This window comes from Chanodichthys erythropterus, chromosome 19 (assembly GCF_024489055.1).
Source record: "Chanodichthys erythropterus isolate Z2021 chromosome 19, ASM2448905v1, whole genome shotgun sequence".
NCBI classification, from domain to species: Eukaryota; Metazoa; Chordata; class Actinopteri; order Cypriniformes; family Xenocyprididae; genus Chanodichthys; species Chanodichthys erythropterus.
In genome coordinates this window covers 24922843-24948603 of record NC_090239.1, presented here as the reverse complement: position 1 = coordinate 24948603, position 25761 = coordinate 24922843, and the positions used below count along the sequence as shown (strand labels likewise).

General features: G+C 34.4%; 1 protein-coding gene across 1 annotated transcript in view; it reads left to right on the top strand.

The window, feature by feature from the left end:
- Nucleotides 1-24119, top strand: part of LOC137007614 (ras-related protein Rab-26) — a 108999-nt gene extending 84880 nt beyond the window's left edge. The window contains exons 6-9 of the mRNA XM_067369188.1: nucleotides 15546-15611; nucleotides 15800-15856; nucleotides 16065-16141; nucleotides 22061-24119. Coding sequence (XP_067225289.1) covers nucleotides 15546-15611; nucleotides 15800-15856; nucleotides 16065-16141; nucleotides 22061-22163 — 303 coding nt within the window. The 3' untranslated portion in view covers nucleotides 22164-24119. The remainder of the gene's footprint in view (nucleotides 1-15545; nucleotides 15612-15799; nucleotides 15857-16064; nucleotides 16142-22060) is intronic.
- The last annotated feature ends 1642 nt before the right edge of the window (nucleotides 24120-25761 follow it).

Genomic DNA, 25761 nt, shown 5'->3' with positions numbered 1-25761 from the left:
TTCATTCAGAATTCTATTCATCAGATTATTCTGAACAAATGTAACACAGTTTCCACAAAAATATGAACTGTTTTTAAGATTCATGAGAAGAAATGTTTCTTGAGCTGCTGAAAACAAGTTTTGAGTTTTTTAGTTCATTAATAAATCTGTTATACAACTTTGTATACAGTATACATATGTGACCCTGGACCACAAAACCAGTCAAGTCACATAGCTATATTTGTAGCAATAGCCAACAATTCATTGTATGGGTCAAAATTATCAATTTTTCTTTTATGCCAAAAATCATTAGGATATTAAGTAAAGATCATGTTCCATAAAGATATTTTGTACATTTTCAACCATAAATATATCAAAAACATATTTTTGTGAGTGGATATGCATTGATAAGGACTACATTTGCATAACTTTAAAGTCGATTTTCTCAATATTTTGATTTTTTTTTTTTTGTACCCTCAAATTCCATATTTTCAAATAGTTGTTTCTCTGCCAAATATTGTCCTATCCTAACAAACCATACAATAATAGAAAGCTTAATTATTCAGCTTTCAGTGATGTTTAAATCTCAATTTCAAAAAAATTGACCCTTATGACTGGTTTTGTGGTCCATGGTCACATATTTCAGTAATCATAATGGCACAGATTATGATTATATGGTTTGGAGAGTTAATTGCATATGTTAATTCATCTCACATACACACATTTTAATCATTTCTTCACTTCTGTTTTCGTACAAAGTTTTAATTCGTTTTATTACTATGAATTCTTCTGGCTGTGTTCATTTCCAGGTTGTAATCGAGAGGTCTAATTTTCTTCAGATGATGAAACTGCAGTTGTAACTTTAGCAAATCAGTTCAGTCGGCTCTCTCAGATGTTGTGCAATCAGCCGCACAATTGTGGCCGAACAACGCGGCTGATTACAGTAACACTGAGAGCCATTAAACACAATAACCATTAGATCCACAGCACCGCTGCTTGATTTCACTGGTTCTTCCTCATTCTGTCTCACCCAAAGGTTATACCATAACAATATTTTAGATGCCAGCACATTTATTGTTATAATATACTGTATGTGCTGGCTTATTTGAAAAGGGGGTAATGGGATTGTGTGGGTGTGAAATGGCAAAGCTGCAAACTAGTTTGATAGTGAAGGATGATTTATCCATTCTTATCCTCCTAATTAGAGTATGTGAGGGTTGTGTAGTTGGGTCATTTTGGAGAGAAGAAGTTTTTTTAAAAAAAGTTAGCAGTAGCATTTGGGTTTTTTGAAACACTGTAATTCAATAGTCCACTTTAGTTATTTTACTAACTATAAGTACATTCTAAAAAAATGCTGGGATAAAAACAACCCAACTTGTTGAAAATTGTTGCTGTGGAGTTGATTCAACTCATCCACTAGCATGTGCCGTCATGTTCATCTTTTGTGTTGAATTGACCCTCGTTTGTGAAGCAGTCTAGCGTAAAATGACGACATGAACATTTATTAATAGTTTAATGAACAATAATTAAACAAACATTAAACAAACATTTATTAAATTGCTTATTAATAAATGTTCACCTTTTGATCATTATTGTTGCCTCCAGTAATTGTGTCTGTTTTTTAATTTCCAACCTATTTTGGGTTTAATTTAAGCCAACCGTATAGTGATTTTCGAACAATAGTTGAGTTAAATAAAACTACCCAGCAGATTGGGAAAACATTTAACCTAATCACAGGGTTTGTCCATTTTCAACCCAACTTGTTTTTTTTTTTGTTTTTTTTTAACCCAGCATTTTTTTAGAGTGTAGCTTTGCAACTACATGTCAACTTATTTTAATAATCCTAAACTAACCATCTACTAATACTCTAATGAGAGTTAGTTTACATGTAGTTCCAAAGTTACTTATAGTTAGTGTCTAAAGTGGACCATCGAAATAAAGTGTAACCAAATTTCCTCTTGCTTCACCAATTAAATATTCTGCGATATTAATATTTGTAAAAATGTTTGAAAATTTTGATCAATTTGGTTAATTACAGATTGAGCAAAAGTTCTATAGCATTTTTGTGAGAGTAAAATAGACAAAAATTAAACAATATTAACATGAAACATGTATACACTCCTGTTTAAAAGATTAGGGTCAGTAAGATATTTATATAATTTTTTAGTAATGACATTAATACTTTTATATTTACACATTAAATTGATCAAAAGTGACAGTAAAGTCATTTATAATGTTACAAAAGATTCTATTTCAAATAAATGCTGTTCTTTTGAACTTTCTGTTCATCAAAGAATCCTGAAAAATAAAATGTATCAGTTTCCACAAAAAAACAACAAAAAAAAAAACAAAAAAAAAAATTAAGCAGCAAAACTGTTTGAGTGGAAATGTTGAGAAACAAAACAAGTCATCATATCAGAATGATTTCTGAATGATCATGTGACACTGAAGACTGGAGTAATGACGCTGAAAATTCAGCTTTGCATCACAGGAATAAATTACACTTTACAATATATTTACACAGAAAACAGCTATTTTAAATTGTAATAATATTTCACAATATTACTGTATTTTACTGTATTTTTGATCAAAAAATTGTGACAATTAAAAAAGCATAAACACCCCAAACTTTTGAATGGGAATGTATTTTTATTTTGTATTATATATCCATTTGTTTTATTAAGGCATAGAAATGAGGCCAGTTTTGAATAAAACATATTGACTATATTTAAAGGACATTTACAGAAAGACAAAAAAATGAAAAGAAAGAAAGAGTGAAGGTGTGTGTGTGTGGACAAACAAAGCTATAACGGGCCATAAATGTCGCTAAGAATCAAACTCAGAGAGCAGAGAGTGAAAGCAAGAAATGGAAACCCTGGGCTGAATTCAGAGTAAAGTGCTTGAAGATGAGGAGAGGAAAACACTGTCGCTCCACTCACATACACTGATCCAAACCACCGCCATGAGGCATCAGGAGGCCCAGCGGAAACCTTGAAACCTGGACGCCAGCCGTGTGAGAAATCAGAGACCGAGAACCACAGCATGAGACTGGGAGGTATAGAACAGATGGGAGGTCATGGAGAGTGTGACACGTGTGGGAGAAACCAAGAGTGAGTCACATCTTCACTTCATGCATTCAGTGTTCAGAGCCAAACGCATGAGCAGACACATTCCCCAGCCATGCAGCGACGATTGTGGCCACAGAGGTGGAAGTAAATGTCAATCGAGTCAGTGAGACGCAGTCTTCCTCTTTATTATTGACAGATGAACTCATCACAACTCATATATATACACAGAAGTGCTAAAAAGTGATGATGTCTGGAGGGAATATTTGGTTTTAATGACCCAACAAGTTTGATTAAACTTGCAAAAATGTCCGGAAAATATTTGATTTAAAAAAAAAAAAATAAAATAAAATAATATATGAGGGAAGGACAAAACACTAAACTTGGTTAAAGGGATATTCACCCCAAAATAAAAAAAATTGTCATCATTTACTCACCCTCAAGTTGTATGAGTTTCTTTCTTCTGCTGAACACAAAAGAAGATATTTTAAGAATATTCAACCTGATCTCACGGCAATTCGTACGTATTTTACGAGGTGGCTAAATCGTATGAATTCATACGACCTCACTCGTACTAATTCATACGTTTTTTGCTAAATCGTATGTATTTTACGAGTTGACAAATTCGTATGAATTCATACGAATGACCTACCCCAAACCCCGCCCCTAAACCTAACCGTCACTGGGGTTTAGACAAATCGTACGAATTCGCACGAGTGGGGCCGTATGAATTTATACGAAATAGCCACCTCGTAGAATAAGTACGAATTGGTCGTGAGATAGCGTTGGAATATTGGTAACCAGACAGTAGCCATTGACTTCCATAGTAGGAAAACAAATATTGCTGGGTTAAAAACAACCCAAGTTGGGTTGAAAATGGACAAACCCAGCAATTGGGTTGTTTTAACCCAGTGGTTGGGTTAAATGTTTGCCCAACGTGCTGGGTAGTTTTATTTAACTCAACTGTTGTATGTAAATTACTGTATTGCTCACTTAAAATAAACCCAAAATATGCTGGAAATTAACATTTATTAATATGTTTAATAAATGAGCATTTATTAATAAGATAATGAATAATAAACAATAAACATTTATTAAATTGCTTATTAATAAATGTACACCTTTTGATTATTATTGTTGCCTCTAGAAATTATGTGTCTGATTTTTAATTTCTCACCTTTTTTGGATACATTTTAAGCTAGACATATAGTCATTTTTAATCAGTAGTTGGGTTAAATAAAACTACCCAGCAGGTTGGGCAAACATGTAACCCAACCACTGGGTTAAAACAACCCAATTGCTGGGTTTGTCCATTTTCAACCCAACTTGGGTTGTTTTTAACCCAGCATTTTTTAGAGAGTAGGCCGGACATCACTTTTGGCCACTGCTGCTACTAAACAGCCTGCTGTATAATGCATTTGATGCACTGATACTGATCGTCACTGGATCTTCATGTCGTACAGGAGCTGTAAACAGTTTTGGGGAATAACCTGACAGATATCACAGAAACATCTGTTCTTAAAATGATGCTTGGATCTGGGACAGTCTTAGGCTCCCTAAGCCAAGGGTTTACCAGAGAAATTTGTCCGTTATAGCATTCCTATTCAGTTCAATGGCAGGAAGTACGTGATCTGAAATCTGCCATCTTTGCTTATGGGCACTTAGATCTGCTGCCCTTTTTTTCAGCCAATGCAATTTGTAAATTGTAAATGCATTTGATTTGTTTACGCTCACTGCTGTTTTTCATTGAAATGCATTTAATATTCAGTATATTAGAACGATCTGACTGGCAAGAGAATCGCTGAAATTTTTTTTTTTTTTTCTAGCAATAGTTTTTGATACTGTAAAAAATGTTTTATGGTTTATCACCACAACATTTTTTCTTTTGTCAAATCAACTTCAATAATTAATGTGGTTCAGATAACAATATTTTGAGTTTATTTTGATTAAATTAATCGCCCTTATTGTATTAACTAAATTTTGTCAATTTGCTCAATTTGAAGGCAATCAGGTAACTTACTTTTTTAAGTTAAACCAGCAATTCTTTTGTGTAGTAAATACTATAGATTTTCATATAATGAAAAGAGGATATTCCTACAATAGATTCAATTTTAATATCTTTGTTGCTTCTTATGTTGCTGTTTTTTTTTTTTTTTACCATAATTTAACTGGATATATTTTTGTGTATTTATACTGATATTGATTATATATTTTTGAGCCTGAGATCTTCTGCTCTGATATTCGTAATAGTTTGCTACTGTTTGTTTGTAGCTTGACTGTAGTTGAACCACTTAATGAATCATGAGTAGCTTACAGTTTGACAAGCCGCTTTCATTACTCACCTTCTGCGTTGCTAAATAAGATCAGTCCGTATCTTCAGGTGCTCGATCTGAGCCTAGTGTTCATCATTCGCTCTTTCTGTCTTCTTCCTCTGTTTATCTTACTCATTTCTCTCTTTCCATCGCTCTTGGTATAACATCTATAAACGATGAATTACACTCTATATAATTGTTTCTTCTTCTCTTCATCTCAGTTGTATTTATCTCCATTTACTTTGATTAACTTCACATTATCCTTCCATTCATCTGTCTGCATCCTTGCCACATCCCTTTTCTCCTCCATTTATATTCTTGTCATGTTTTATTGGAGGTTTTGGTAAATAAGTCTCATCCATCACTCTTGGTTAGTGTGGCACGGAGCAGCGTCTGCCTCCATCACATTAAGATTCCTGATATGCACATCCTCATCTGTCACACCTCTGAAACCCTCACGCAACCATTCAGTTTTGAGTGAGTCTCTCTGACGCAGTGTTTGGAGGGTTTGAGCATCATTTTCTTATAGCTGTCTGTATTTATGCAATATCAAGGAAAGGTTAGGCTACATTTCCAATGTTCCAGTTTATATTTATGCATTTGGCTGATGCTTTTATCCAAAGTGATTTACATTCCATTCAAGGTTTGAGTGCATCTTTTTTCAGTGCATGTATTTTTTTTGTTTTGTGGTGTTTTGGAGAGAGGGTGTGTGGTTGAAATCACTCACAGCACCTTTAAACCGCTGATTTACATTGAATCAAACATTGCATAAATACTTTGAGAAATGCTTTAAGAGTTTGAACATCATTTTCTAATAGCCGTGCTGTCTGTATTTATGCAATATCAAAGAAAATTGGTCTTCAAAATGTTTAGCGTTTTACATTCATGCATATGGCAAATGCTTTTACCCAAAGTGACTTACATTGCATTCAAGTTTTTTTCAATGCAGGCATTTTGTTTGGTTTTTAAGAGAGGACATGTGGTTGAATATTGCAAAAATTCCAAAATGTCTAACTATAGTGGTCTTCAAAGTTTTAGCATTACAAATTTGGCAGATGCTTTTATCCAAAGTGCTTTACATTGCATTCAAGACTTGCATTTTTTCTGTGCATGTATTTTTGCTTTGTTTTGTGTTTTGGAGAGAGGGTACTGTATGTGGTTGAAATCACTCACAGCATCTTTAAACTGCTGTATTACATGAAAATGCTGCACTTTGAAATCAAACATTGCATAAATACTTTGAGGAATGCTCAAAGGTTTGAACATAATTTTCAAATAGCTGTGCTGTCTGTATTTATGTAATATCAAAGAAAAGTGGTCTTCAGAAATGTTTGCATTTTACATTCATGCATATGGCGAATGCTTTTATCCAAAGTGACTTACGATTTTTCAATGCAGGCATTTTTAAAGAGAGCATGTGGTTGAATTTTGCAAAAATTCCAAAATTTGGACAAAATTTCTAACTATAGTGGTCTTCAAAGTTTTAGCATAACATTTGGCAGATGCTTTGATCCAAAGTGTTTTACAATTGCATTCAAGGTTTGTATTTTTTCAATGCATGCCTTTTGTTTGGTTTTGAAGAGAGGGTATTGCAAACAGCTATAATTCTGAACGTTGAAATCAAACATTGCATAGGAAATACTTTGAGGAATGTTTTGAGGGTTTGCTGTCTGTATTTATCAAAGAAAAGTTGGCCAGAATTACTATAGTGGTCCTCAAAGTTTTTAGCATTTCACATTTGGCAGAAGCTTTTATCCAAAGTGACTTACATTGTATTCAAGGTTGACTTTGTTTCAATACATGCACTCCCTGGCAATCAAACCAATGACCTTGGCATTGTCAGGACCAATCTACTGTTTGAGCTACATTTTAGTTTCCTATCATTTCCAATTCTGTCTTATAAAAGTAAAAACGTAAGTAGTAAATATTGCTTTAATTTTGGCTGGAATGAGTGGAATGGAATCAGAAATGGTTTCTGTACAAAGAAATCAATAAAATTCTTTCATGCACCCGCAAAGTACACTTTGAAACTCTGTGTACAGCAGAGCTTGTAAAGCATCACAAGTGTTTTGTAAGTTGTTGCTGCAGTGCTTGTTGAATCTGTTCTTCAGCAGTTTGACTTGGCTGTGCTGCTTTGGCACTATTGTGTGAACAGGACTGTGAGCAAACACACACAATGCCAATGCATCACTCTTACTAAGCAGCTGAAAACAGACGAACATTCATGACTCAACCTTTAGCGTTTTTGTCACATCAGGTAAACTTATGGTAAACCACATAATTCACTTTATTTTGTAATGAACATACAGAATAACTTTGCTGTAAATGATAACTAGCTGATTCTCTTCGGTTTTTGAGAAGACTGAGACTTTAGTTACTGTGGCTCTGACAGACTGTGCTTGTTCTGGCATACATTTATTTACCACTACATAATTATAATTGCAAAAAAAATTATATAATTATATTATCTAAAACATGAAATGTAATTTAAAACTCTCAACAGAAATGAAATTAGATCATAGAGCAATTTGAGACTTCTATTCTCCTGAGACAAAGATAATATAGTTTATTATATAGCATTGGCTGAAATTTAGTGTTTTTTTTTGTTTTGTTTTTTTTTTTAACAGAACATATATGATTTTAAATTGTGTCTTTGTTGCTGTTTCTGCCACAGGACACAGCTCATATTATATTTCCTGATAAAATTTTATAGAAGGTTTATTTATCCAGGTTTTTGAAGGCTTGACCACTTATCCAATTGTGTCTCCTGTGAGAAACTGCAGATGAGTTTTCAAGTTATTACCAAAGTTGTGAAGGGAAATAATTAAATATGATATTGAAACTGTGTTACTTTTGTTTTTAAATATGACTTTGAAGAAGTGCAACTTGAAGTCAGTAAGTAAATATTATAGAATCTTACACATTACTTTACATTTACTTTCATATTCATTATGAACATGTTCCATATAGTCATATAGTCATTTTTAAACAATAGTTGGGTTAAATAAAACTGCCCAGCAGGTTGGGAAAACATATGTTGGGTTTGTCTATTTTCAACCCAGTTTGGGTTGTTTTTAACCCAGCATTTTTTAGAGTGTACATTTTTAACAATTTAACAATTTTATTTTGCTTGAAAAGAGTTTGTGCTTGCTTTCTTTAAAATAAATTCCACTTAATGTGTTATTTTCCATCTAATGCAATGTTAATCGAGTGGGAATTTTGCAACAGACAGTATTCATTTACATTGTTTTCTACACTGTAAAAAAAATCCCATTGTTTCTACAGAAAAATACCGGCAGCTGTATACTGTAAAAATTACATCAAACTGTAAACATACTTACGGAGTTACATGTGAATTTTACATTTTAAATATGTATATTTAACATTGGATTTCAGTACACTGTAAAAAAAATCCCTGTAAAATTTACGGTAAAATAACGTATTTCAATAACTGATATAATGTTAATTTACCAACCTAATGAAGTACTAATATCTGTTTTGTATCTTTATAATACACTGACAGTTACCAAACACAGTGGTGATGAGAGTCACATGATGAATCAAAGTTCTTCACGAGCAGATTTTCTACAAGCTGAGAAGGACAACACTAACATATAGAAGGAGCACACAGTGTCATTCACACACACACTAAACACCATCATGGTAACATGCATGAAATTTTAAAAATGCAATAAACATTAATTTAACAACATTAGATATAACATAAAACCCTAATGTACATAACTAATTAGAAAAAAATGAGAAAAACTAACAGAGAAACAGAGTTATTTCAATGAAAATATATCAAATGTGAAGTGTCACGCAGGGAATCATGGGAATGTCAATTTACGTTTTTTCACTGTAAATTGTACAATGAATTATTTTTCACTTCCAAAAACTGTGAATTTAACAGTATTTTACCGTAAAATTACATTAAATGTACCGTTAGATCTATTAAAGTTATTCACCGTATATAGTACGGAAACTTTCTGTAAACCAATTAACAGTTTTTCACCGCAGCATTTTTACAGTCTTTTACTGTTAAATCACGGTAATTTTTTACAGTGTAGGCTCTGCCAACTGTGTCAGGCTGTTGTGAAACTCTGAAAGTGCTTTAAAGTGGTGAAGGCCATTAAATGTTATCAGTCACACGTGATCCAACAGGAGAGTTTTTGACCGTCACGCTACAAACACAGATGCTGCGGTCACCTCTAAGCAAAAGAAAATCTCTGATAAAGAACTGAACTGTATTGTTACTTCACATATTCTTCTGGTAGTGATTTCATTTCAATTTTCATTTCAAACACTTTATTTGTCCCCGAAGGGCAATTCACAAGGTCTCGTAGAGTAACGAACTATATGCGTCAAATACACCACACATTAAATCATAAACACAATGTTCACAATATACATATATTCTACAAGTGAATCTTAAAAGCAATGCACTGATAATAAAAATCTTGCTGATTCTGATGAGCTGTTAATTATTTTCATGGCCGATAGCTGATATATGGCAGATATTATAATGCAAAACTGTTTTGTCTGCATCTTATTAGAAGTAAGAATAAATATGAATTAACTAAAATCATTTTTTATTTTTTTTTAAATGCATGAATTTAGGCATCACAACATTATAATGTACAATATTAAAAATACATTTTCTGATTAAAGATTACAGTAAAGATTACTGTTAAGGATTACATTTAACACTGTTATTATATTTTTAGTGTATTTACAGATTTACTTTTAGGGAGCGTTAGATGACGACAAAGGGAATCTAAATCTTGGGTTATATTTTCTGCCCAAGTCCTGGGTTGAGCCTTTTGGGTTTTTATTATTATTATTATTATTATTATTATTATTATTATTATTATATGTCTTCCAGTGTTTGGGTAGTTTTTGTAATATGTGTTAAAAACGAAATAAAATATACTATACTATAAAATATCAACGAAAATAAAGGAATTATCATGCAAACCAGTGGTTGTGTGGAGTATTTAAAAAAAAGTTGAGGATTTAAGTTCATCCGTAAACATTAATTCACGTATGAAGCTAATAAATAAATAAATAAATAAATAAATAAATAAATAAATATAGTAAAAATGAATCAACTCATTATGCTGGGTTAAGTAAACAGCCCAATATACTGGGTAAAATTAACCCAACATGTGTTTTGTTCTATATTTACCCAGCCCTTGGGTTGAAAACTAATCTTAAGAAAAATATAAAATATAAAAAAAAACTAATATTAACAAAAATATGTTCTGAGAATGTTTTGCTAACATTCCTGTTAAGTTATGAAAATGTTAGGAAACATTCCAAGCCTTATTAATCGCAAACATTATTGGATTGTTACTTTTGAATGTTCTCTGAACATTCTGAAACAAGTAACATTTAGAAGTGTTAGAAGAAGGTCTGTGTTGCAGAAAAAAACATTCCATGAATGATGTACAGATAATGTCAACATTCTGAGAACATTATTAATGCCACAAACCACAAAATTAAAAAATACATTTACATTTATGTATTTGTTGACACTTTTATCCAAAGAGACTTCCATTCAAGGTGCATAATCATGTAATCAAAAATCTTTTGAACTATTTTGAATGTAAAAACTTAAAAATAATGTGTTTTAACTATGAAAACAAAACAGACCCTGTAAAGTTTGTGTGATATGACTTTGACCAAAAGGCTCTTGAAATGTGCCGTGTCCCTTTTAGACAGAATAACACAAATCAAACATTCAAGACAGCCTTCCTGCATTCATTAATATATTTTTGGCCTATATGAAAGAAATTCAAGCGCATCTATGGACCGATGTTGATTGTACTTTAATAAAGCCTGGAAGCAGAACATGAAACAAACATAGTAGGGGGATCAAACGCCTCTCTTTCGCTTGTTTCAGGCCCGGGGGGGAATAAATATGTGCACTGATATAGTACAAGCCTTTGCTAAATAGCACGGTTACGCCTTTTAAATGCAAATGAGGCTGAGAGAGTTTCAGAGACGTGGAGAGAGCGACCCATTTCCAGAGTCTGTGATGATGAGTCAGGGTAAGAGAGCGTGGGAGTGCGGACTTATTTAGACCAAAGGGTCCGTTCTGCACAAGCAAAAGCGACGAGATCTGGGACAAACCGAAACAGAGGATCTGGCAGAATCACTTGACGAGATTTCACCCAGACTTGGTCTTCTGCATGCATTGTCACAAACGCATGTGATTGAAAAACCCATGCTGTGATGAATCCGCCTGTGAACACTTGTTGCAGAGCTCGAAGATGTGCGTGTCCTCGCATTCATTTATTCAGTTGACAGCCATGAAATAAGCTGATAATGAACAGTCTCTTCAATCCTTTTAAGTTGATAAGAGACTTCAAAACAGGTCCAAAACAACTCCACACATCGATATTATACACAATTATACGGGTTTACAATAAGGTTTCATTAGTTAACATAAACGTAACAGTGAACAATACTTCTACAGCATTTAATAATCTTAATGTTAAGGATAATTCATCAATAATAATACATTTTATTCCACTATGAACTCAAATGAACAAACTAAGAACAATTTTATGAATTAACATTAAGAAATGCTGAAAAAATGCATTGCTTATTGTTAGTTAACATTAGATAATGAATTAAAGATGATTTTTTTTTTCAAGGTCTTGATTTTGTTAGTCTACTAGAACAGGTTTTCGTGTTTGAATGTTGATTATTTTCCTCATATTCTCCCTTGTTGCAGCTCCTCTCTTCCCAGTCTGTCAGTAACACTCTGTTTAGTTCCTGTCTCTATGAAGCCCCTCCTTCTGAAAAGCACAACGTGCTCTGATTGGTCAACTGTAGCAGTGTGTTGTGATTGGTCGAGCAATTCGAGCATGTTTGGGTTTTGTCCCGCCCCTTACCATAACTGCCAGTTTCAACACACTACTAACTAACTCAACCAGGCCCCGCCCCTTTATATTATTTAAATGAGGAAAAATGTGATGAAAACTCAAGACTACAAAGGAGGCATTTCAGGGAGTTCAGAAACAGTGATGTGGAGAATAACTCCCGCTGGAGGGACTGTGTGCCTTTGCAGAGCTTTTTCATGCTCAAACAGCAACATTACACACTAAAGAACGATAAAGATGGAAAAAAAACATCATAGGTCCTCCTTAACTAATGTTAACAAAAGTATTACCCAATTATCCTCTGATTGGCTGTCATGTCGTTTAGAAGTTTTTTTTGGTCATGTGGACAGACAAATTGCTTGTTGCTGAAAACTTATTTCACAGTGTTACATAATCATAAAAGAATATGTTTATGAAAGGGTGAAAAGGCAGTTAAAGTGAATATTGTAAGTGAAGTGTCTTGTAGAAATATGGATTTTGTATCCTGTCATGTTGCTTCATGTTGTTGCAAGACAGTCCATTTTTGTAATACATTTTTACATTTGCTAAAGAAAACTAGTGCATGTCTGTATGGAAGCTTGTTTCTGCCATAAAAAAAGAAAAAAAAAGGTAACTGTGACTTTTTATCTCACAATTCTGACTTTTTTTTCTTGCAATTGTGAGTTTATAATGCACAATTCTGACATTATATCACGGAATTCTGACTATTTCTCACAATTGAGTTTATAACGTACAATTGTGAGTTTATATCCTACAATTCTGACATAATAATTCTTGGTAACACTTTAGAATAATGGTCCATCATTAATAATTAACAATGCAGGAAGTAATGCAGGATTAATGAGTAGAACTACATTAACACTTCAGCTACTTCTATAGAAACAAGCTTAACTAATCAGTAAGTAATATCAAAAATAGGACTAAGATAGTTCCTTATTAGCTAATCAATAATTAGAGAATGAGATTAGCATCATTAAGATCTAATAGGTAACTATGACGAATTATAAAGAATTACTAATTAATTACTAATCACAACATTAAAGTGCCTGAGATGTGAGCAGTTGTCTTTTTTTTACTCTAAACATGGTCATGAAATGCATCATTATTCAAGTTTTACCTAGATCAGGACCATTATTTTAAAGTGAAAGACATCTTTTTCACTTTAAAGTTGCCATCGAATGGAAAATTGAATTTACCTCGGCATAGTTAAATAACAAGAGTTCAGTACATGGAAATGACATACAGTGAGTCTCAAACTCCATTGTTTCCTCCTTCTTATTTAAATCTCATTTGTTTAAAAGACCTCCGAAGAACAGGCGAATCTCAACATTCAGTCGGGATCATTAATATGTACGCCCCCAATATTTGCATATGCCAGCCCATGTTCAAGGCATTACACAAGGGCAGCCAGTATTAATGTCTGGATCTGTGCACAGCTGAATCATCAGACTAGGTAAGCAAGCAAGAACAATAGCAAAAAATGGCAGATGGAGCGATAATAACTGACATGATCCATGATATCATGATATTTTTAGTGATATTTGTAAATTGTCTTTCTAAATGTTTCGTTAGCATGTTGCTAATGTTCTGTTAAATGTGGTTAAAGTTACCATCGTTTCTTACTGTATTCACGGAGACGAGAGCTGTCGCTATTTTCATTATTAAACACTTGCAGTCTGTATAATTCATAAACACAACTTCATTCTTTATAAATCTCTCCAACAGTGTGTTAGCCACGGATCATACTATCAAACTCATTCAGAATCAAATGTAAACATCCAAATAAATACTATACTCACATGAATCGATGCATGCATGCAGTATGAATGACGAACATTTGGTAAAGATCCATTTGAGGGTTATATTAGCTGTGTGAACTTTGTAAATACACTGTATTATAGTCGAGAGCTCGGGGGCGGGGAGCGCGAGGATTTAAAGGGGCCGCGCGTTTAATCGGTGCATAGTTAATGATGCCCCAAAATAAGCAGTTAAAATAAAATAATTTTAAAAAGTCTATGGGGTATTTTGAGCTGAAACTTCAGACACATTCAGGGGACACCTTAGATTTATATTACATCTTGTGAAAACTGGTTCTAGGGCACCTTTAAAATGATGGTCCAGATTCTTGAAGATTGTCCTTTTTTACTCTCAACGTGGTCATAAAATGCATCACTAATTACTCAAGTACCTTGTCATTCTTCAAGAACTGCTAGTGATCTGGACCATTTTAAAGTGAAAAAGATGTCTTTCACTTTAAAATAATGGTCCTGATCACTAGTAGTTCCTGCATAGTGTCTAGCTAACACTTGAATAATTAATGATGCATTTTATAACTATATTAAGAGTAAAAATGATGACTGATTACGTCTCAGAAACATGATAATGTTCTTTACAATTTGTCCGTTAGTTAATAGTTATTAATGATGGTAATCTCAATAGGTAATTATTGATAAGCTAATAAGGAACTATCTTCTAAATTTAATATTACTTACTGATTAGTTAAGCTTGTTTCTATAGAAGTAGCTGAAGTGTTAATGTAGTTCTACTCATTAGTCCTGCAGTACTTCCTGCATAATTAATTATTAATGATGGACCATTATTCTAAAGTGTTACCTAATTCTTTATATATCGAGTGTAATAGCTTCTGTCTCCAAGACAAATTCCTTGAATGTGAAAGAATACTTGGCAATAATTATTTTATGTCTAAAGGTTTCAGCTAGCAAAAAGTTTTGGGAATCCCTGATTTAAGGTATAATTGACGCCTGTGGTTATAATCGGTGCAGGACAAACTGAGGGTTAGGAGTTAACTGTAGTATGAGCAATAACAACATCTCTAATTATTGAACATGTTACTCTGAGTGTGTGTGTGTGTGTGTGTGTGTGTGTATGTGTGTGTGGTGATGGTGATGATGAGACTCAGGAAGTGTCTGACCCTTACTGTGTCATTGAATTTTATTACTGCTATGATTCCCTGCTCTCAATATTAACAGGAGCTGAGGTCCACAGAGATTCATCACCCTCTCTCTCCTCTCCTGAATGCCATTTTCCTTATTATATCTCTTTTCTAGGGTGACTGCAAATTCACCCCAGCAATTTTTATTGATTAAACCTTCCTTGAAATGACCTGCCCTCTCTTGCTGTATTGGAAAATATTGTTTTTTCTTTCTTCCAGGGATTCAAGTGTGAACTTTATTGGTACCCTAAACTAGATATAGAGTAATTTAAGTCCTGCATCTGAGATTATGGTAATTTCCTGTAAATTTACAATACAATTGCTGTCAGTTGTTCTCTTTTTGCAGGCCTGGCTCACAGAGATTCATGAGTTCGCTCAGCAGAATGTAGTGATCATGCTTCTGGGTAACAAGGTGAGTAAACATTCCTGCAAAATTAAAGATACTTCACTTATTCGACATCTGAAACCTTATGACCTTTGGACTCTCCGTGCACTTATGGCATCAATTCATAAATAATTTATTTAGAAAATATTGATTAAAGCTAGTACATATTGCATTGTTTATTGATTGATCCATTGATCGATTGATTGATTTTTCAGGCTGATGCCACACATGAGAGGGTCGTGAAGAGAGAGGAGGGTGAGAAACTGGCCAAGGTGTGTTATATCAACACATAAACACTCACACGGTCATTCTGGGTCATGCAGACAAAAAAATAGCAACCTTTAAAATAGGGACATTTTAAGGAAATCCTGAAGCACTGATCCCACTGTTTGTAAATGTAATATGCATTATGTTTAGGGTTCATTTGTGTCTGCATATTGTAAGGAAGGAATAAGACAAGTGTTCTCTTTCTCTCTAAAGGAGTATGGCGTTCCCTTCATGGAGACCAGTGCTAAATCAGGTCTGAATGTGGAGTTGGCCTTCACTGCTGTGGCCAAGTAAGTCACTCGTTTTCAGGCACAGATTCCATCTGGGAAAATAGAGCTGAGAGTATCACACTCTTATTGGCAGCTGAAAACATTAGCCACAATATCTTATGAACGTACACACACGCGGCAAGCGATGCCATTCCAAATTCAGGACATTCTGTGTGGGCCTGATGCAATGATCTATCTTTACCATGGGACACAACAGTTTTCAAACACAAAACGTTTACAAGATTTTATGGAAAAGTGTGTCCTGTTGGTGAAAACACAGATTTTTTGCATGTGCAAAAAGCAGCATCTTAAAAGTCCATTAAAGTCCCTGTAAAGTCAATTCTGAGAATTGTTTCTAAACACATTTTAAATGTTACAAATGTATTGCTGAAATATATTACAAAGACTGTAAACTGTGTAGTGCTTAATTGTGAAGTTAGAGCGTTAAACAGTTTTTCAGGATTTTTTGGGTGGAGCTATAACGGGGGTCCGATGACTCAAACGATGAATCACGATTAATCGCATACAAAATAAAAGTTTGAGTTTGCCTAATATATGTGGGTGTACTGTGTGTAATTATTATGTATATATAAATACAAACACATCCATGCATAAGTATATGTATTTATTTATATTTTTATATAATTTATATTATATATAAAAACATTTTTTGTACATAAATAACATATTTCTCTTAAATATACATTAATTTGTGTGTATTTATATATACATATTAATTACACACATTACTCACACATATATTATACAAACTCAAACTTTTATTTTGTATGCGATTAATCGTTTGACAGCCCTAGATGACGCACCGGAGCCCCCGAACATGGCCCCGCCTCTAACACTATATAACTGTCGATGATGCACAGAGTGTGCGTGGCGTCGCCCCTAACGCTACAGTGGCTCACTTGCTCAATCTCGAGTGTCATTACATTTATACAGCCCTTTGCACATGTAGCTAGTAATGCCTTCGTTACACGTTACATGGTTTTTATAATATACATTCAGCTCGGTCTCCTTATTTCAATTTCCTAAAATGATGAAATGGATTAATTTTGTATCTAAAGTGGTCGTTCTACAACGGATAGTTTTACAGAGTTTAATCAGAAGTCTCTCCCGTCCTGGCCTTCATCCTCCCATCTCGCTGCACCGTCATTTGTCGACACGACAACAGTCGGCAGTACGCTTCCACCAATGAGTGTAAGTTGCCGTGCACAGCAACGACACGCCCCCAGTGTTTTTCGAGATTTTGATAACTTATTTCATTTACTTGCTTCATTTACTTTTTTTTTTAATCATTCCAATTTGGCTGGGTGGTCAATAACACATTTTTCTGCTGTGTGACAAACACATACTTTAAAATGACTTTACGGGGACTTTAACCACCCGTAATCCAATTTAAAGGGTTAGTTCACCCAAAAATGAAATTCTGTCATTAATGACTCACCTCATGTCATTCCACACCCGTAAGACCTTCGTTCATCTTCAGAACACAAATTAAGATAAGGGTGAGTAATTCATGACAGAATTTTCATTTTTGGGTGAACTAACCCTTTAACCAGTTTATATGAGTTTATACCATCTAAAAAACGTATTTACATTTAAAATGCCAATGCAAAAGTTTGGAATAATTAGCATTTTAATAAATAAATAATTAAGAATAAATAATGTGCCATTAGGTTTAGGGGGATTTATTTTGAACAAGATTTAATGAGAAAGTGTGTCAGTATTTCAGCACAAAAAGCTGCATTTTAATTCGTCTCAATAAAATCAGGGCCAAAATTGTGCAGTGTGCACTGGGCTTTATTCATAAACCACCGTAATCCAATTTAACAACATTGAAACATGCTAGTATAGCTTTACAAAATGCATATATAAATTCTGTTTAAGTGCAAACACACCTTTTATTGTAAATGATTAAAAAATGTCATGTTTTTGAGTGTGTTATTCCCAAAATTAGATTAATGTTGCAGGTTTGGCAGAAGTAACTGATGTATGATGGAGAAAAGCATTATCTATACATGCCGCTTTTGCCATTTAAACAGCTGATTTAGGTGTCGGATCACAGATGCTCAACATTCCCATTAATAGGTTAGTTCACCCAAAAATGAAAATTCTGTCATTAATTACTCAACCTCTTGTCGTTCCACACCGTTAAGACCTTTGTTAATCTTCAGAACACAAATTAAGATATTTTTGATTAAATCCAATGGCTTTCAAATGCTCAGAAAGCTACTAAAGACATATTTAAAACAGTTCATGTGACTACAGTTGTTCAACATTAATGTTATGAAGGGATGAGAATACTTTTTGTGCACCAAAAAAAAACCAAAAAACTTTATTCAACAATATCTAGTGATGGGCGATTTCAAAACACTGCTTCATGAAGCTTTGTGAATCTTTTGTTTCAAATCAGTGGTTCGGAGCATGTATCAAACTGCTAAAGTCATGTGAACCATTGAAATTTCAAAATGTTTCGAAACACTTATAATGTAACGAAGCATCGTTTACTGAAATCACATGACTTTGGCAGTTTGATACATGCTCCGAACCACTGATTCGAAACAAAAGATTCGTAAAGCTTCATGAAGCAGTGTTTTGAAATCGCCCATCACTATATTGTTGTGTGACGGTATTTGGCCACCACAATTATTAAATTAATTTCATCATCAGAGACACTACATATAGGAATGACATTATCAACCCGATTATATGAATCAAATAGAACAAGGAACCACAAGGAAGTTGATTTAAATGTTTTCTATTTAAGTTCAACTCCAATCATATTACATTACAAGTCAGTACATCATATTCAACTCAAAAGAAAAAAAGAAAAATAGAGTGGAAAAATAAACACATAAATCACAACTATTAATTTCAAGCCCAGAAACATTTACCTTTTAGTTACCTCACAACAATAAATGAGTGACAGATAAATCAAATAATTAAATAATTCAGATAATTAAAGGTGCAGTATGTAATAATTTTGTCCGCTAGAGCTCGCTAGATGCCTATTCAAAACAAAGGCGTAGCTTAATAATGGCAAGTTTGAGTGTGGAATCTTTGAGTGTGGAACCTCAACAGACAGTGCAATAGGACTTGGGAAGAAAACATGTTAATGGATGCGATTATTAACGTTACTGTAGTATGAAGCAGAGCAGGACCGAGTGTTGTGGAGCTGAACGAGCAGCGGGACTTTTATTGTGACACAATCGCCGGCGCTGCTTCCGCTTTACCATATGTATCAGATGTATTGACAGCACAATTTTTATTGTGAGGTTATGATGTAAAATTATGATAACTACACTGTAGCTGCTACAGTAACTAACAAAAAGTGAGTGTCTGAAAAAGCAATTTTCACATGCCACCATTACATATTGCGTCATGCTATATGGCAATACAATACAGCAAATATAGTTTGACAATAAATTATCAAATTAATAAACACAATAATTGGGCATACATAGCAAACGCGAGTTCAACGATTTGCACGAGTAGATTACATACAAAGACGCCATCAGACTATGGATCAGACGCGTCCTCGCGCGGGTCTAGAGACGCGATACCCCGCGTTTGGTGTGTACGCCCCATAATACTAATCGTGTTGATCGTTATAATGGCATACGTTTTCTGTAAAGATACGAATCAAAACAACTCACCTGTCGAGTAAAACACAAGCGAGATCGGCATCTCTTTCTAGGTGAAGTTTGTCGCGAAGCTCTCTCCATCTAGAAAATGCAAGACCGATATTGATCCTCGCTCTTTCTCTCCTCTTGTCCCAAACTCTTCTTTGGTCGTTTGGTTGGCCCGTACGCTTACGTTTACGGGAGCTGTCCTTGTCGACAGAACCAGCGGCAGATGGTAAACAGTAATTATGTTCCATAAATAAGTAACACAATCCACCATAAAACGTGCAAGAAGTAAATAAGGAACTGCTTGAAGCTAGCTAGTGGTTTGCTGGACGCTAGACACTACTTCCGCATTTGTCCACGACACTGTTGTCATGTGGTTTCTACGTCAGTAAAGGCGGTAACAAAGGTAACTGACGTCATTGACAGGCGACTGCACTGCCCCGTGTCACTGTTTAGAATGGGAATTTTCTCATGATTTACAAGTAGTTGAAAACATTAGAGATATTGTTTGTAATCAGCTGGACAAAATATATAACACTAGCCTAGTGGTTTTTGGATATTTTACTGCGAATATCTTACAAAATTGTACCTTTAAATGCGATGCAATAAATCTTATGCAGGAACAAGAATGAATCAAAATGCATTAAAGGTCCCGTTTTTCATGTTTTTTTGAAGCTTTGATTGTGTTTATAGTGTGCAATATAACATGTGTTCATGTTTCGCGTGTAAAAAAACACAGTATTTTTCACATAATTTACTTATCTGTATACCGCTGTTTCCACTGTCATAAAAACGGGCTGATGACTTCCTTGTTCTATGAAGTCCCTCCTTCAGAAATACTTAACGAGTTCTGATTGTGCCAGCGGTTCCTGTGTTGTGATTCGACAGCAGCTTAGCGCTTCTTGCCCGGAAAGGTCACGCCTCTTACCATAACGTGTGCCGCACATAGTTTTACATGTGGATTATTGTGGTGTTGTGCCGAATGAACACAAAAGACAATAATTCCCGAGAGACTGAACTCTTTAATCTCCACAAGCAGCGACAGAAAATGTACAACGTTAGCACTCACTCAGAAGAGTACCTCAAACGGAAAACAGCCATATTAATAAACATAGTCCCCTCTTGTGGCCATTATGTGCACTGCAGTCCAACATTAACTATTGCAGTAAGGATACCACAATTATAATTTTCGGGAACCGAGTTAAACATAAATTGTAACCATTGATCTCTAAGTACAGCGTCCCTGGGAAGGCCAAACAAAGGTGATTGGACTGCGGGATGAAACTAACAGCGTTTTGACGACAAACACACTCTACAAACACAACTCTTGCTCTTCTCCGTGGGAGCGCAACAAGACCACGCCCCCTTTTTTGTGTATTCCTGTGGGCGGAGAAAACTGTTTTAGTGATGTCATTAAAGAAGGAAGTAGAGGGATGTAGTCCAAACTGGCCGTTCGATGTAGGCGACTTCTGTTAAATAAAATATCTCGATTGGCATTGAACTTTGAGCTTTAAAATTTTACAGATTTTATTTATACTCTAACAACAACATCACACTAACTAAAGTTTGAAACATGGGATCACGAAGAAAGGCAGCCACATAAGAGAAAAACGGGCATGAGAAAAAAAGAAAAACATCATCTGGATCCAAAGTTCAACCAAAAAAAAAAAAAAAAGGAAAAACAACATTAATTTGCTGGGCCTGAAACCCTCCTCAAAACATACTAACGTTACATATAATGCCCTGAATTAGCGTCTAATCCACAACATAACCGGATTGGAAAAAGCTCTCTCTCAAACGCTCCATTTACAAGCAAAACAAAATAGGAAAAGCACAAATCATTGACGACTGTCCTGTCACAGTTGAATAAAGGTGTTTTTTTTTTTCCTTTATTGTTGTTTTTTGGCACACAAAAAACATTAAGATTGAACCACTGTAGTCACATGAACTGTTTTAAACATGTCTTTAGTAGCTTTCTGCTCGGCCTCACTTGAGCCATCGCATTTCATCAAAAATATCTTTGTGTTCTGAAGACGAACAAAGGTCTTACAGGTGTAGAAAGACATGAGGGTGATTAATTAAAGACAGAATTTTCATTTTTGGGTTAACTAACCCTTTAAAGTGCATCAGATCACAGAGTGTTTGCGTCGTTACCAGATTTGTCTAATTCCTTCATTGAATCTTGTGCTTAAACAGCACAGACAGCATGTGCAAATAAACAGCAGGCACAAGTCATTTTTAGTGAATTCCCCCTGAGTTTAAAAAGGAAACTGATGTCTCCCTCCCCATCTCTCAGGGAACTGAAGCACAGGGAGATGAAGGAGCCTAACGAGCCAAAGTTTCAGCTGCAGGAGTATGTTAACAAGGAGATGAAGGGAGTCGGCTGCTGTCGCTCCTAAACTCTGTCTGTCTGTCTGTTTGTGTGTTTTTCCACTTTCATCCTCTTCTCTCGCATAAATTAGATGCCTGTCAGATATTCCGTGTCTCTGGAGACTTTCATTTTCAAACGCTGTATTCTTTCTTTTGACCTTCATGCAATTCACAGCTCACAAACAATGGCGAACGGCACAAAGCGAACAGAGAAGCAGTCGTCAGAATGCGTAAATATTTACACTCCCAATAAATGCAGATGTTTCATCACACTCTCGAATTGTTCTCCTGACCCACCTCTCCAAGCAGCTGTGAATGTATGTTCAACACTCATGGTCCGTTGTGTCAGACCTCGCATCATGTACAAATCATTCATTCCCAAGTTAATGATGAGCTTTTCTGTGGCAGCTTCACTTGAACCCAGTCATACACTAACTTATATTGTGTCGCTATAAGATAAACAGAGAATTAATTGTGTGTGATAAATCATATTTAACAAAGACTTATCTTTTTATAAAATGGAGCTTTCTGTGCTTTGTCTCATTCTTGCAAAATGAGACCTGATGCACACATTGAAATATGTGTGGAAATGCTTTCAAATTACATTAGAGAAATTGTTTTTTTTCTTTTCTTTGTAAATGTTCTTTTATTAAAAGAAAGAGACTTAATTTTCTTGTTTTATTTCTCGCCCAGAACACGGCTTTTTATGTTTATTGCTGATTATTTTTTATCTTTGGGTGACTTTTTTTAATCTTTCATGGTTTTAAGGTTAAATTTGCCAGATTTTCTCTTTCAGTGAGTCTCTTCTCAGATTAATTTCTCTTTCTCTTTCATATCATTTTATGGCTTATGAACAGATCATGTGACATGATAAAATGTTTTAACATGAATGGTAAGTTTAAGATAGTCAAAAAAAAATACATATTGACGCTCCATAATCATATTCTCGGTTGCACTTTATTATACACTATGTGTGTATACTAACCTAAGAAAATAGGCTACTGCACTGTAAAAAAAATCTTTTTATAATAATTTATATTATTTATCACAATTTTTTTTTATTTTGTCCAATCAACTTAAATAATTAATGTGGTTCAGATGACATAATATTTTGATTGAACCAATTGCCTTCATTGTATTAACTCAAATTTTTAATTTTAATGAACTCAATTTAAAGCAACCTGGTAACTTATGTTTATTTTTAAGTTAAACCAACAATTAGTTTTTTTCAGAGTTAAGGTTAGGGTTATTACCCAGTTATAATAAGTAGCCTTCATAGTTTGTATAAGCATAAAAGTAGTAAAATAAAGTGCCACCATATTCTCTCATCAGTGTCTTTTCATAAAATATGAATGTATGTAATATACATGTGAAAAATATCAGTTTGCGCTTAGTTTGCATAATACATGATTGATGTTTTGTTGAATGCTTTTACATTTTTTTGTCCTGTACGCTAAATATATAGAAAGCTTTAACTAGACATTAGTTGCTTTAAGTGATGGTCAGAATGTGCCAAATTGATGTTATGTCAAGATACTATGCGTACTGTAGATCGTTTAATATATCGTGCTGTAAAAATATTTTCATTTGAAGAGTTTTCACCTGGAGAGTACTATGCCTTTTGCACTTTTGTTCTTGTTGTTTTTCTGTTGTTGTTGTTGTTGTTCTTCTTATTTTTTTATATCACCTGGAACTAATGAAATACCAGTATTTAGCCTGAAATTAATATTTTATTGTCAGAAAATTTGTACTGATGTGCCATTTTTAGCTGCTCAGAGAATTTTGACCACATATCAGTTAATGTATATAAGGTAAACTCAGTTTATTTTCCCCTCTATGAAGAAATGACATGAACAGGTAATATCACAGAAATGACAAGCAATGATATACAGAACTTTTTTCTATCTCAAAGTGTTGACGACCTCCACGCTGTTGTTGTTTTTTTTCAAGGTTTTTATGTAACGTGTATTGTATTCCCAACAATAAATCGGACAGTGAAGTGAATTCTGCATTGTAGTCTCAGTAATATTATCTCACAGCGCCCCCTCCTGGACACGACATCATATTGCTTCTCCTTCCTTACAAAAATAAACATGCAAATCAAAGTTCCTCCAGCATGCCATAACTACTTCAGTTATTATTGCCTCTGTTTTCTAAATGATGCTTCAGATTTCACAGAGAGAAGTGTGATATCAAATATAGCCTTAATTTATTTATGCAAAGCCAATTACAAAGAAGAGAACAATACAATCAGAAGTAATTAAATTAAACAATTATTCTCATTTCAGGTCATTTGCATCTCTATTTCATAAAAATATCTTTCAGCAGGTTAAATATGATAAACAAGGAGAGCATGGCTTCTTGAACAGCATTGGCAGGATCCTTTCTTAAAGTCACACTGTTAAATGTTGCTGTAGATTTAGCAGCACATTACTGTAAAAACCTACTGTACAATACTGCATTTTTATATTACAGTACAATGCTGTATTATTAATTAGAGCAGAAGCAAACTAAAAGTAGAAAATGCAGTAATGCAAAAATACAGTACAGTACTGTTTTGTAGAATTACAGTACTGTTCTTGTGTACTGTAAATTGAATTACAGTACAATTACTGTAAATCAAAATACAGTAACTTGCAGTAACTAAAAATCCAAGAAAATCGTTATCAGTGCATTTATAAAAGCTAATAAATTTGGTTTGCAGATAGCGGATTTATTTTTATGTAGGCCCATATGGTAAGTATATAGTACAGTAGGCTAACCTATAAAAGGTGCACTTTATAATATTTTTGTTCAAAATTTAATAATGACAATACCTGATCACCACTACTTCCAAAACATTGTTTTGTCTTGCCCTGATTCACTGTGAGCCTTTTATAAGCATTTATATTTTAGACCGGGCGGGATGGATTTCGCGGGAAATTGCGTGCATTCGTCACTTGCCTGTGTGAGTCTCGTCATATCCGTAATATAGAAAAGTTGCTCCAGCAAGGTTGGAAAAGGCATGGAGCAGCTAAATCGCGAAATCAGAGGAAAGTCTGCTGGCAAAAACAGAATGTGACAGAGCTCCTGATAAACCCAGAATCAGCACTGGCTCGGCTTTTTGGAGATGGCGAGAACTGAGGGATTTGAAAAGTTAAAGCGAAAAGGAGATGGCGTTTTTGTTACTCAACAGGTGAGTATTTTATTGAACAGATAAATCACCATACAGCGCTCATTGTAAAGCATTATCTTGTGAAGATCATTTCATTATGGTTTTAGCGCTGTGCTGGAATTTATTTTCAAGGAAGTACAATGTCTTAAAGGTGTAGTAGGTGTTCTGGGAAAATGCTAACTTTAGCCTGCTAGCACAAATCGCCGTCCAAAGCCACGCCACTCCAAAATACATGAACGCGCACAGACCTGAAGCTGACGACCAGAAACAACATTGTTGGATCACATTTTCATTCTCTGGTGAGAAAACTTTACAGTACAGTCAATAACAGTACTACAATAATGAATGTAAACATGGATTCTGGAATTTTTTTACATGACAACTGATGAAAAACTAGCAGCATTGAGCACAAAATAAACCACATCACTGTCTTTATAACCAGAAAGGTGATAGTGCCCTTGTGAAAAAGAAGT